The 13,666-nt window shown below is 42.8% G+C and overlaps 1 protein-coding gene across 7 annotated transcripts in view; it reads left to right on the top strand.

Annotated features, from left to right (window-relative positions):
* Positions 1 to 13,666, top strand: part of TENM2 (teneurin transmembrane protein 2) — a 404,559-nt gene that overhangs the window by 331,961 nt on the left and 58,932 nt on the right. For all 7 annotated transcript variants that reach the window (XM_074350320.1, XM_074350321.1, XM_074350315.1 and 4 more), the window contains 3 exons: positions 2,019 to 2,138; positions 4,259 to 4,520; positions 5,310 to 5,577. In XM_074350320.1, coding sequence (XP_074206421.1) covers positions 2,019 to 2,138; positions 4,259 to 4,520; positions 5,310 to 5,577 — 650 coding nt within the window. The remainder of the gene's footprint in view (positions 1 to 2,018; positions 2,139 to 4,258; positions 4,521 to 5,309; positions 5,578 to 13,666) is intronic.

Here is a 13,666-nt window from a genome sequence, read left to right as displayed (position 1 = left end):
CTGACAAATAAAGAAGGACAAAGCTAGGCGTAAAAAAGAACTTAATTCAAGACTTCTAAGAAGGCGTTTCCCCCTAGATAATGGCATACAAAAATAACTAAAATGCCTTGATTCCACCACTGTAATTTATAGAGCAGATCTCACTATCTAGATAATGTGATAATTGTTACACATCAGTAATCATAAATAGAAGTGAACTGATAGCGTGTCTTGGCGGAATCTTTTCGACGAATTGACTGCCTAGAGACGATAGGAAGCCAGTTGCGATGAAGAATTAGAAAAATAGAGGGTAGAAATCATGGGCAACCCGCCTCTTCTTATTCCCATGGTACTCCGCAAAATCTCATGCTACAGGAATGATTTAAGAGAAGTAACAGTCATATAAATAAGGAGTTGGGGTGGGGGGAACTCCACTGTGGAATGTTCTCCCAATTTTGTTTTCTCATCACAAGCAGTTTGTACCTTGTGGTCACCAACACACATCACTGGTTTTTAAAATAGTGTCTGGGAAGGCCTGAGAGAAATCTTAGTCTGCGCTAAGATAAGGAAACGGAACTGAACAAAAGAATTATTTTCATAAATTAGTTTTCCACGTTCAAAAGACTCTAGCATTGTGGTTGGAACCAGCTAAAAATGGAACTCATTCGGTAGGCAGTCAGAAAGTAGCAGACAATTAGAGCTGTCAGCGGAACCGTCTAAACCCTCCTGAGATCATCAGAGTTGGAGTTGAAGAGCTGGGGGTATGGCTAATAAAAAGAGGTGCTTGGAGAGATCCTCCCTCCAGTTTCCAGGCCACCTGGGACTGCGGACGTAAGTGCATTCCAAACACTGAGCGGCCCTGGACAAGATTCTGGCAAAGAGCGGGTCAGCTTTATTACCTAGTCCAGATATTGGGCGTATGTCCAGAAACCTGGACGCCTGGGCACCTCTCTGCCTTTGCCCAATTGCCTGGTGGCTTGAAGGCCAACAGTACAGCTGCAGACCTGCCTGGTGGGCTGGAGGCTCAGTGCTAAAAGGGAACTTCTCATCAGCCCATTTCTCCATGAAGTCGAGAGAATTCAGATGAGAGAAGACGCGCGCATTCTCGCTCCATGGATTTTGGGCAGAATATTGTGGCATCTCTATTGCTTTATGGGATTTTCCAGAAGGAGCTGGTTGAATCCTGGCATCTTTGGGGAAGTTCTGATGACTGTGATCTGGAGAGAAGGGAGCTTTCTCTCACCGTGGAAAAAAGTTGAGTGGGATTTCAACCACCTCTCCCTTCCCCTGCCCTGAATCCTAGTAGCAGGAACTTGATAGAAGAGAAATATACAGTTACATGGAATCCAGCATCCAAGATATTTTTACCAGAAAAAAAAAAATCTCCAATATTCTCTTCCCCTCAGGCTGTCATGGATTGTGAGAAATTTTGCTCTTAAAGGGCAACCAAAAAAACAATGCATGTATATATCCCAGCTTCATAAAAAATTTCTATGTGCTCCCCTCCACTCCCTCTGACATCCCAGCCTGGAGGAGAAAAGTAACATTGCCTTCCTCCAAAGCCAAAAAAGGAAATGAGTAGCCAGATGGGGAAGCTCTCACCCGAGGATAATGCTCTCTGCGCCAGGCTAAGTAAGGCACAAACAGGAGTGGTGCAGCCTAGCCTGAGACTAGGGCCAAACGAAAGTCAAGTGATGTCAAGAAATGGGGTGAGGCCAAGGCCAGAGGGAATGTGCACAGGGGACCGCACTGCCCAGCCGAATGAAGATGCTGCCTGTGGACTTCACCCTGGTCTGCTCCTGGGGGAAAGCAGGCACTGAAACATCCCTTTTGCCCACACCCCTCTGTGGGCTGTGATCGAATGAAGCCAGAAGTTCATGTTAGGAAGTCTTCTCCTGGCCTTAGGGACCAGATGAGGATGGAGGGGTGAGGGGGTGGAGGCAGACAGCGGCAATGGGGAAGGGGAATTCAACGCCCCCTCCTTGTCCCCAATATTCTGCCACGTGTGGCTCAAAAGCATGTGTTTCTTTTGCTTTCAGCTTGGTTTCTCTCATCCGAGGCCAAGTAGTAACCACAGATGGGACCCCCCTGATTGGTGTGAACGTGTCTTTTGTCAAGTATCCAAAATACGGCTACACCATCACCCGCCAAGATGGCACGTAAGTAGCTGCGTGGGGCTCCACCTCCTCGGGACTGAGGGTACAGCCCGAGGGACAGATGGTGCTGTTGGCTTGGAACCACGTGGCTCCCCCCTTGTAGACTGGGGGGAGACCCACCAGACCAGACCTCTAGGGAGGATCCCCCCAAAGATATTTCTGCTTTTTGGTATGGCATCAAGAACGGGAAATAACGAGAACAGCCAACCTACACAGGGCTGCCGCCAGCCATGCTTTTCCCCTGGCAGGTAAATGCTTTCCTCTGTGTGCGCGTGTGTTGGGGGTAAGGTGGGGGTGGGGGCGGATTCCAGAAGGGAAACCAGCTCTTGGACCCTCACTCCTGCTTTAAATCAAAGGCAGTGCAGGGTGACAGGAATCTACATGACACAGTGTCCTGTGGTGAACCCCTTCTGCTTTCATCTGTGGCTTTAGGAGTTGTGTTGTTTCCCCTCCTGTTTTGAGGGAGGTGGGATGTAATCAGAGAAGTCTAATTAAATACATTTAGCCATCACCCTGCTGTGTGAAGGAGGCAGCCTTTCCCTGTTATCTGCTGATTGGAAATGCGCACCCGTCCCGCCCCCACCGAGATGAAAGCTCGCTCCTTTCCTTCATCTGTCGGACATGGAGTTGAAATCTAAAGAAAAAGATAAAAAGAAGAAGAGAAAGCCATGGGAAAGGGAAAACACTCATCCGCCCTGGCCTAAACACACACACACACGCACGCACACTATTATTGCATTCTATTCCAAATGAAAGAGAAAACTGTTCTGTAAATCTGATGCAACACTTTTTCTAAAAAATTGGAGTCTGGAAAAGCATAAACGTACCACGTACTGCGATTCTTGCCTTTCTCTGGTAAAGAATCTGGCCTTATTTCCTGATGTTCTAAGGTAGCCTTGCAGGTAGTTTCAAAAAGTACCAGCCTACAGTAACCCTATCCTTTTATTTCCAAGCCTCTGAAACCCAAAGAAGGCATCTGATGTTTCACATCAAGTTCTCTATTCACTAGATTTCTGGTGTCTCACACTTACATTTCCTTGGACAAATCTAATTATTTTAAAGCTTTAGGACTTTGAGGGTGTACCGTGCAGAGCTATCGTGGCCCTTGTTTGTTCTTAGAAGCTGATGTCGGAGTAGGTTATCACTCCGTGGAGGAGCACGTGCTTAGCATGCATGAGATCCTGGGTTCATTCCCCAGGACCTCCATTAAAAAATGAACAAACATTACCTCCCCCCTAAAAAGAAATTTTTTCTTAATTTAAAATGAAGAAGAAAAGAGCAGGCAGTCTGGAATCAGATGGACCCTGATTTCCAGTTGTGCCACTAAAAAAAAGAAAAGGTGCTAAGACAGTATATCTTAAAAGTTTTCATCACAAGAAAAAAAAATTATAACCATGTGGTGATGAATGGACTTGTGCTCATTCACAATATATACAAATATCAAATTATTATGTCATATACCTGAAACTAATATGTTATATGTCAACTGTTTCTCAAAAAAAAAAAAAAAAAAAATACACAGGCGGATGAAAAGCAAGCTGTCCTGAGCCCCTCCCTGTGTCCTAGCATGGAGACATTGTAACCACACTATTTATTTGAACACTTCGATTAGCCTAGCACGATGCTACAAGCTTTGCAGCCAGGGTAGGGAAACATTTTCTATGAAGTATAGTATGTATTTTAGGCTTTGCCTGCCACATGCTTCCTGTTACAACCACTCGGCTCCGCGCCGTGATTTGAAAACAGCTGGAGAGGATACGTGAACGAACAGGCGTGGCTGGTTTTCCAATAAAACCATTTACGGAAACGTGGTGGGCTGGCTTTAGCTCGTGGGCCTAACCTGCTGCCCCCACCCCACCCCACCCCCCTCTGAATTCGTCGTATTTCATTCTCTCAGCCCCCCTGGGAAGTCGGTGTAATTATTCTCATTTCGCATATGAAGAATCTGGGGCTCCGCGTTAGGAACTCGCGCACGGCCACCCCACCAGTAAGCGGCGGCCTTTGGGTTCCAGCCCCGCCCGTCTGCCCCTCCCCGAGCCCACGCCCTCGGGGCGGAGGTCCGAGCACCTGCCTCGTCTGAAGGTGAGTTCCGCTCGCTCATGAGCCCACTTGCCCCTCTCCAGGTTCGACCTGATCGCCAATGGCGGCGCCTCCTTGACGCTGCACTTCGAGCGAGCCCCGTTCATGAGCCAGGAGCGCACCGTGTGGCTGCCCTGGAACAGCTTTTACGCCATGGACACCCTGGTGATGAAGACGGAGGAGAACTCCATCCCTAGCTGTGACCTCAGTGGCTTTGTCCGGCCGGATCCAATCATCATCTCCTCCCCACTGTCCACCTTCTTCAGCGCTGCCCCAGGGCAGAATCCCATCGTGCCTGAGACCCAGGTAGGGGCAGCGGGGACCCGGGATAGGACTCTGAACACTGCCCTGACCCAGACGGGCTGGCCCCCTCCCTCCCACCACCTCTCTCTCTCCCTGGGTGGGACAGAAGCTAATATGAAGGGGGAAGGACAAAAAGGAAAAACACAGTAGAATTTATAGTTACTGGACGGAAAACTGAATCTCTCCTGGACGTTCCAGATGTTTCCAGATAGTTGTTCAAGACTTTGGCAGTCACGGGCGCTTTTAATAGAATAAAAACAATATGCATGTGTGCAACCCACCTGCAAATCACTTTTTGTTCCTGTTAGTCACAGAGATACAGGATAAGAGGAGCTTTAATGATCTACATCGGTGTTACGACAGAGGGCATATTACATTATTGCCTCCCTGTTGCTTTATACCAATTGTCAGTGGAAGTTGCAGGTTCGTATAATTGCAGCCTCTTGTGGCCTCCTCGCATGCAACTAGCAATAAAGCCTGCTGTTCTTATTTACATCTTTTGCCAACAGTGTGGTTTTTAAAAAGGAACACAAAACAGTGACCAAGAATAATTATTAATCCAAAAATCATAACCTCAGCCCCTTCGCTCCATAGTGTAGAATACAGTTTTGGTGGTGGTCTTAATTTTTTTTCTCGTTCTCACATACACGGGAAGTGGTTCTTGCGCCCCACGTTAGGCGTGATGCTTGGGTGAGGGTGGCAGCAGGTGGGGAGCCTCCAGGCTGCAAGCAGCCCAGCCACCTGGGTGGGGGGCGGTTGATGCCACGGACCCACCTTGTGTTCCCTCTCCAGGTTCTTCATGAAGAAATTGAGCTCCCTGGTTCTACTGTGAAGCTTCGCTACCTGAGCTCCAGGACCGCAGGCTACAAGTCGCTGCTGAAGATCACCATGACCCAGTCCACGGTGCCCCTGAACCTCATCAAGGTTCATCTGATGGTGGCCGTAGAGGGGCACCTCTTCCAGAAGTCGTTCCAAGCCTCTCCCAACCTGGCCTACACCTTCATCTGGGACAAGACGGATGCCTACGGCCAAAGGGTATACGGACTCTCGGATGCTGTTGGTATGTTTCAGTTTCAATCCCTTCTTGATTCCTGGATTTAATCAAGCATTAAGTCAGCGGGTGTTTATGGCGTTCCTAGCATATGCCAAGCACTAGTCTAGTAGATAGGGACGAAGTGGTCCATGAGGTAGATAAGAGTCGTCTTCCGCAGACCTTCTGTTCTAGTGGAGGATCAAGATAATAAATACAGACTGGACAAGAAAATACCAAGCAGTGATAAGTGCTAATACGAAAATAAAATCAAGTGATACGTACTGGGGAGGCGGGGCACCTGTGAGCGAACGTTCAGGGGAGGCTTCTCAGCTGGTGACGTTTAAACAGAGGCTTGAAGGAAAAGGGGCCATGTGAAAGTCAGGCAGAGGGCATCCTTTTCCCGGTAGAGAGAGAGAAGAGCGAGGTGTTTCTTGAAGGACAAAGATAGGCTGGCATGGCTGGAATGCAGCGGACAGGGGACTATTTGAGAGCGGGGAGAGCGGTGGCAGGGGCCGGACCGCGTTCCAGAGAGAGCGCCTGCAGGTGGCACGGAGCGCACCGTGAGAACCAGGGACTGCAGCCGCAGCGTGGGTCGGAAAGCGCGTGCCGTGCGTCAGGCTTTGCCTCCAAGGGAGGCATGTGATTCCCCGCTTGTGGACCACCCCTGTAAGAGGAGGGTCCTGCGGCTGTCAGTCTGGGCAGACTTGTGGACTGTGTGGAGTGGTATCGCCCTACCTGGTATATTCTCCTGCTTGCAGAAAGCTGCCTGGGATTAATTAAAATCCAGAATCCTGTATTTTCTTAGCCAATAAGCTTGTGGTTTTCGAGAACTGTAATAAGTTCCCAGAATAAGAAACCAGCCAGCTCAGACATGGTCACTGTAATCGGCAGCCAGCGTTTATCAGACGCTCCCTTGGTGGAGAGCATTGTGCTAAATCCTCTATCTTGGGTAAGCTCTCAATAACTCTTATCAAATAGGCACTCTCGTGACTCCCATTGTGCAGATGGGACAGGGGGAGGGGGTAAGAAAGTTGCCTAAAGTCACACACTTAGCAGGTTACACGTGCTCTGTAACATGGCCCTGGGGCTCTGCTTCATCAGTGAGTGGAGTTAATAACCGAAAGATAGCAGTAAGTTATTGGAGTAACTAGTGCCTTCAGTATAAACAGTGGCTAATTTTTAAAATATTATACCAGGCTTTAGTTACTATCAAAATGTTAGCCAACATCAAAAAGTAGACTAGATATTATAACGCACCCCCATGTGCTCCAGCTTCTACCATTATCGGCACATCTTGTTGAATCTTGTTTCTTCCAAAACTTTATCCACTCCCCTGCCTCCCATATTTTTCTGAAGCAAGTCCCAGACATCACATTATTTCATTCGTAATATACATCAGAATGTATCTCTAAAAAAAACACTTTAAAAGCATAACAGCATCATTGTCACAACAAAGAAACACAATGATTTCTTATGAAATAGCCAATCATGGTTCAATATTTCGGTTGCCTTTTGATTATCACAAAATAGTAGTACTTTATTTGTTTGAATCAGAATTCAAATAAGTTCCACCTTTTATAGTGGGTTGATTTCTATTTTTTTGTTGTTGTTGTTATTATTGTATATGTTTTAGGTACACAGCATTTTTTAAAGTATTTTTATTGAAGTACAGTCAGTTTACAATATTGTGTCCATTGCTGGTGTACAGCACAGTGCTTCAGTCATACAGGAACATCCATATATTCATTTTCATATTCTTTTAAACCGTAAGTTACTACCAGATATTGAATATAGCTCCCTGTGCTGTACGGCGTAAGTTTGTTGTTCATCGGATTTTGTGAGAATCCTCCTGTATTTCGAAGTGAGAGACACTCTGCCAGTGTTCAGTGGGTGTTCTGTGTGGTTCAGTGGGTTTGTAGATGTAATTCTTGATGTATTTGTGGGAGAGGGCGAGCTGTGAGTCTCTCTATTCTTCCATCTTGGATCCTTCTGGTACACAGCATTATAATTCAACATCTATATACGCTGCAAAGTAATCACCTCCTCTAGTCTGGTTACCGTCTATCATGATACAGTTGACCCCCTTCACCTGTTTTGGCCACCCTCCAACCTTCCCCTCTGGTAACCACTGGTCTGATCTCTGTATCTCTGAGTTTGTTAATTATTTTGTTTGTTTATTTGTTTTGTTTTTTTTACATTCCACATGAGTGAAAGCATTCATCTTTCTCTTTTTGAGTTATTTCATTTAGCATAATGACCTCAAGGTCCATCCATGCTGTCACAAATGGCAGGATTTCATTCTTTTCATGACTGAGTAGTATTCCATTGTCTATATATACCACAGTTTCCTTATTCATCCATCAGTGGACTCTCAGGTTGTTTCCATTTCTTGTTCCTGATCTTAGAGGGAAAGCTTTCAACCTTTTACCATTGAGTATGATGTTAGCTGTGGGCTTGTCCTATGTGGCCTTTATTTTGTTGAGTTGGGTTTTTTCTGTGCCTATATTGTTAAGAGTTTTGGGGGGTTTTTTGGGGTTTTTTTGTTTTTTTTTATGAATGGAGTTGAATTTTATCAGATGCTTTTTCTGAATCTCTTGAGAGGACCGTATCATTTTTTTTCTTTCGTTCTGTTGATTGGATGTATCACATTGATTGATTTGCATATGTTGAACCATTCTTGCATCCAGGGACAAATTCCACTTGACCATGGTGTACAGTCATTTTAATATGCTGCTGAATTCATTCTGCTAGTATTTTATTGAGGATTTTTGCATTCGTATTTATCAGGAATACTGGCCTATGGTTTTCTTTTCTAGTAGTGTCCTTTTCTGGTTTTGTATCAGGGTGTGATGCTGGCCTTGTAAAATGAGGCTGGGGGAGTGTTCCCTCCTCTTCTGATGTTTTTGAAAGAGTCTGAGAAGGATTGGTGTTGATTCTTCCTAAAATGTTTGGGAAAATTTACCAGTGAAGCAACCTGGAAGATTTCTGATAACTGATTCAGTCCCCTTATGAGTAATGGGTCTGTGCAGACTTTCTGTTTCTTCCTGACGCAGTCTCGGTCAGTTATATGTCTTTGAGAACTTTTCCATTTCTTCTCGGTTGTTCAGTTTGTTGGCGTGTAAGTGTTCAGAGGAGCCTCTTACGATCCTTTGTACTTCTGTAGTATAAATTGTGGAGTGTCCTTCTGCATTTATCATTTTGTTGATTCAGGTCCTCTCTCTTTTTTCCTTAGTCTCATTAAGGGTTTGTCAGTTTTGTTGATGTTTTTGAAGAACCAGTTGTTAGTGTGCTTGGTCTTGTCTGTTGTTTTTCCATTTTCATTTATACTGTAATCTTTACTATTTCATTTATTCTGCTAACTTTGGGCTCACTTTGTTCTTTTTCTAGTTCTGTAAGACATAGAATTAGATTGTTTATTTGGGATCTTTCTTGTTCTTAATGTAGGTCCTTATTGCTGTAAACGTCCCTCTTAGAACTGCTTTTGATACGTGCCAGGAGTTTTGGTATTTGTGTTTCCCTTTTAACTTGTCTCTTTTTATTTCCCCTTTAATTTCTTCTTTCATCTGTTGGTTATCCACGAGAGTGTTTTTTAATTTCCATATATTTTTTAATTTTCCAGTTTCTTGTGATCGATGTCTAGTTTGATGTATTGTGGTCAGAGAAGATGCTCCCTATGATGTTAATCTTGAATTTGAGAAGACTTCTTTTGTGCCCTAACATATGGTCTGTCCTAGGAAATATTCCATGTGCACTTGAGAAGAGTGTATATTCTACCTTTGTTGGACAGAATGTTCTGTGTACGTTTGTTAGGTCCATTTGTTCTATAGTGTTGTTCAAATCTGCTGTTTCCTTTATGATTTTCTGTCTGTATGATTTATCCATTTTTGAGAGTGGGATGTTAAAGTCCCCAACTTTATTGTGCCATCGTCTGTTTCTCCTTTTAGCTCTGTTAGTTTGTGCTTTGCGTATTCAGGTGCTCCAATGTTGGGTGCATGAATATTTATAATTATTATATCTTCTTGATGTATTGACCCCTTTGCCATATTATAAAGACCTTCTTTGTCTCTTTTTAATATTTTTAGTTTAAAATCTATTTTGTCTGATATAAATATAGCTACCCCTGCTTTTTCTTGGGGGAAGGGGACAGTTACCATTTGCGTGAAAGCTTAAAACATCTTTTTCCATCCCTTCATTCTCAATCTGTATGGGTCCTTAAGTCTATAGTGACTCTCTTATAGGCATCGTATCATTGGATATTGTTTGTCTGCTTTATTCATGTGGCCATTCCATGTCTTTTGATTGGAGAATTTATCTATTTATATTTAAATTCATTATTAATAGTTGTTTTCTGACTCTTTTGTAGATCTGCTGTTTTTTCTTTTTTCTTTCTTTCTTTTTTCTTGTTTTGCTGTCTTTTTGTTTCAGTTACTTTGAATTCTTTATTATGTTCTTTTGTATAATTATTACATATTTTTCCCTTGTGGTTACTATGAATCCAAATAAGATCCACTTTGTGTAATTAGTTGATTTCTCTTAAGTTATTTAATGTATGGTTTTCCCTTCCATTTCTTACTCTTTTTTTTAGGTTTTATGATTTATTTGTTGAAGAAATAACCTAAAACCTTTATTGTTTATCTGTAGCATTTCCCATAGTCCAGTTTGTTTTCCGATTGCACACCTATGACTGTTACACATTTTCCTCTGTTCTGTGTCTCCTGTAAATTGATAGTTGAATCTTGAGGCTTTTAGGTTCAGATTTGATTTATTTTGATCTATACAGACTTTTCTTGAGGTATAATTGACATATAACAAATATACAACATAATGATTTGATGTTTGTATATATTGTAAAACGATGACTACAGTAAATCTCGTTAGCATCTGTCACAGTGCATAATTACAAAATTTCTTTCTTGTGATGAGAACTTCTAAGATTTACTCTCTTAGAAACTTTCAAATTACAATATAGTATTATTAACTATAGTCACCATGTGGCACATTACATCCTGTAACATTGGTTATTTTTAACTGAAAGTTTGTACCTTTGGATTCTCTTCACCTGTTTGGTCCACCCCCCCCACCCCACCCCCTGCCTCTGGCAACCACTAACCTGTTCTCTGTATATGAGCTTGGTTTACATGTTGTTGTTTGGGGGTTTTTTGGTTTATTTGTCTTTTATATCCACATATAGGTGAGATTATTCAGTATTTGTCTTTCTTTGTCTGACTTATTTCACTTAGCATAATGCCCTCAATGACCACCCATGTTGTCACCAGTGGCAAGATTTTATTATTTTTTATGGCTGAATAATATTCCATTGACTATATACCACATCTTTTTTTATCCAGTCATCTGTCAGTGGACACCTTGGTTGTTTCTGTATCTTGGCTATTGTAAATAATGCTGCAGTGAACACAAGGCTGCCTGATCTTTTCAGGTTACTGTTTTTGTTTTCTTCAGGTAGATACCAAGAAGTGGAATTGCTAGGTCATATGGTAGTTTTATTTTTAAGTTTTTGAGAAGCCTCCATACTGGTTTCCATTGTGGCTGCCCTGATTTACATTCTCACCAACGGTGCACAAGGGTTCCCTTTACACCCTCACATACACTTGTTGTGTCTTGTCTTTTTGATGGTAGCCATTCTAACAGCTGTGAGGTGATACCTCATGATGGGCTTGAGTTGCATTTTCCTGAAGATTGGTGATGCTGAGCATCTTTTCACGTACTGTTGGCTTTCTGTATGTCTTCTTTGGATAGATACCTGTTCAGTTCCTTTGCCCATTTTTAACTGGGCTCTTTGTTTTTTGGCTGTCAAGTTGTATGAGTTCTCTATATACTTTGGACATTAACCCCTTATCAGATACATGATTTGGAAACACTTTTTCCCGTTCAGTAGGTTGCCTTCTCATTTTGTGGATGGTTTCCTCTGCTGTGCAGAAGCTTTTTAGTTTGATGTAGCCCCACTTGTTGCTTTTTGCTTTTGTTGCTTTTGCTTTGGGTGTCATACTCAAAAAATCACTGCCAAGACCTGTGTCAAGGAGCTTACTGCCTGTGTTTTCCTATAGGAGCTTTATGGTTTCAAGTCTTGTGTTTAAGTTTCTAATCCATTTGAGTTAGTTTTTGTGAGTGGTATAGGGTGGTCCAGTGCTTGTTTTTTGCGCATGGCTGTCCAATTTTCCCAACACCATTTATTGAAGAAAATGTGTACTTTCTCCATTGTATATTTCTTAGCTCCTTTGTCGGAAATTAGTTGGCTGTGTAAGCTTAGGTTTATTTCTGGGCTCTCGCTTCTGTACCACTGATTCATGTGTCTGTTTTTATGCTGACACCATAGTGTTTTGAATACTGTAGCTCTGTAATATAGTTTGAAAACTGGGAATGTGATGCCTCCAGCTTTGTTCTTCTTTCTCAAAATTGCTTTGGCTCTTCAAGGTTTTGTGGTTCCATACAAATTTAAGGAATGTTTGTTCTGTTTCTGTGAAAAATATACCATTGGCATTTTGATAGGGATTGTACTGAATCTTCTTTGGGTAGTATAGACATTTTTACGATGTTAATTCTTCCAATCCGTAAGCATGGAGCGTCTTTCCATTGATTTTTGTCTCCTCCAATTTCTTTCATCAGTTTCTTATAGTTTTCAGTGTACTGGTCTTTCTCCTCCTTAGTTAAATTTATTCCTAGGTATTTTATTCTTTGGGGTTTGGTTTGTTTGTTTGTTTGTTTTAGGCAGAGCAGCTTGATTGGTGGTGATGTCTTCCTCCATCAGGAGGCACCTAATGTCAGCTTGTCAGTTCTCTTGTGATTTCGGCACATTGACGCTCGTTGCCTGGGTTCATCAGGTCATTAGGGATTGCGAAATAATACTGTAATTCTGTCACTGCTTCTTTATTTACTAGCTGGAATACTTTTATATAGAGATACCCTCATCAACTACTTGGTTATTTGAGGTACAATTCAAATGAGAATGAAAGGACAAATGCCTGATTCTTTCCCTTTATTTACTCGTTTCCATCGTAGTAAGTTGGCTGTCTGATATCCTCTACTGGTAGCAAGCTGGTGTTTTTTAAATACCATTTTCAACTCATAGAATGAAGTACCATTAATATATCCTTTGAAGTTATTATCTTTACTAATGGTCAGATGGTCCCATCATTGGTCAATGAAAGCCTCTTCAAGCTGAGTCCCAAATTCTTTTTACACGGCCCTAGCACATTTTGTTTCCTCCTTAGCTATGCGACGTGGTAAAACGGCCTTGTCCATTTCTTGTTCTAGCCATTTTTTCAAGGAGTCCTGATTCCTTTTAATGAGAAATAGTATTTCAAGGCCACAAACCCGACACCAGCAATTCTTTTTGCTGCTGAGTTGGTCATTGTTTCTTGGAATTTTCAGAGAGGCAAGCTAGGAAATACATGGGGTTTTTTGTTGGTTTTTTTTTTTTTTAAAGATAAGGTATACCCTTCGTTCGTCTCGACACTCCTTTATCTCAGGATTTAAAAGAAGCGACAGAGAATCCCCAAAGGTGACACACATAGTTAAGAACTTAATGTAGTAGAAGCAGCAGTAATAACAATGCCTCATATTTCTAAAGCAGCGTTCCAATTAAAAATGTGTGGCATCTCGGCGTTCTATCTCATCCATCCTTACGACATCTCTGTGAGAAATCGAGGCTTCACCCGCTCTGTTTTACACATGGGGAAGGTGGAGCCACGCAGAAGTGTGAGCTGGAACAGAAGCAGGACTAAAGCCCCTCATCTCCCGCCTCCTCTCCTGTTTGTCCATATGTGGTAAAAGCAGGATTTTTTATAGTTTCTGGATTCTGTTCCCCACTGACTTGCCACAGAATTGGCAGGCTGTGTGCCATGCCTGCCTCACTTGGAATCCTCTAGAATCCTGCGTGAATGTACAAAGTGCCTTAACTCACACGAGCAGTTGCCTCCAGAATCTCGTCATAAATGAGCCACTAAGCTTCAATAGGTCTTTTCTCCTAGTGAGTGAAAATAAATAACGCAAAATACAGCGAAGGCTTGCCGTGAACAGCAGGCTGAGGGAAACCGTCCCCTGTCCATCTCTAAAGGAGCCTTGTGTTCGGTCTTTAAATGATTCATCACTTCCCTCC

The sequence above is a fragment of the Camelus bactrianus genome, chromosome 22 (genome assembly GCF_048773025.1).
Source record: "Camelus bactrianus isolate YW-2024 breed Bactrian camel chromosome 22, ASM4877302v1, whole genome shotgun sequence".
NCBI classification, from domain to species: Eukaryota; Metazoa; Chordata; class Mammalia; order Artiodactyla; family Camelidae; genus Camelus; species Camelus bactrianus.
The sequence above is the reverse complement of the archived record's forward strand: the minus strand, read 5'-3'. Positions and strand labels throughout refer to the sequence as shown.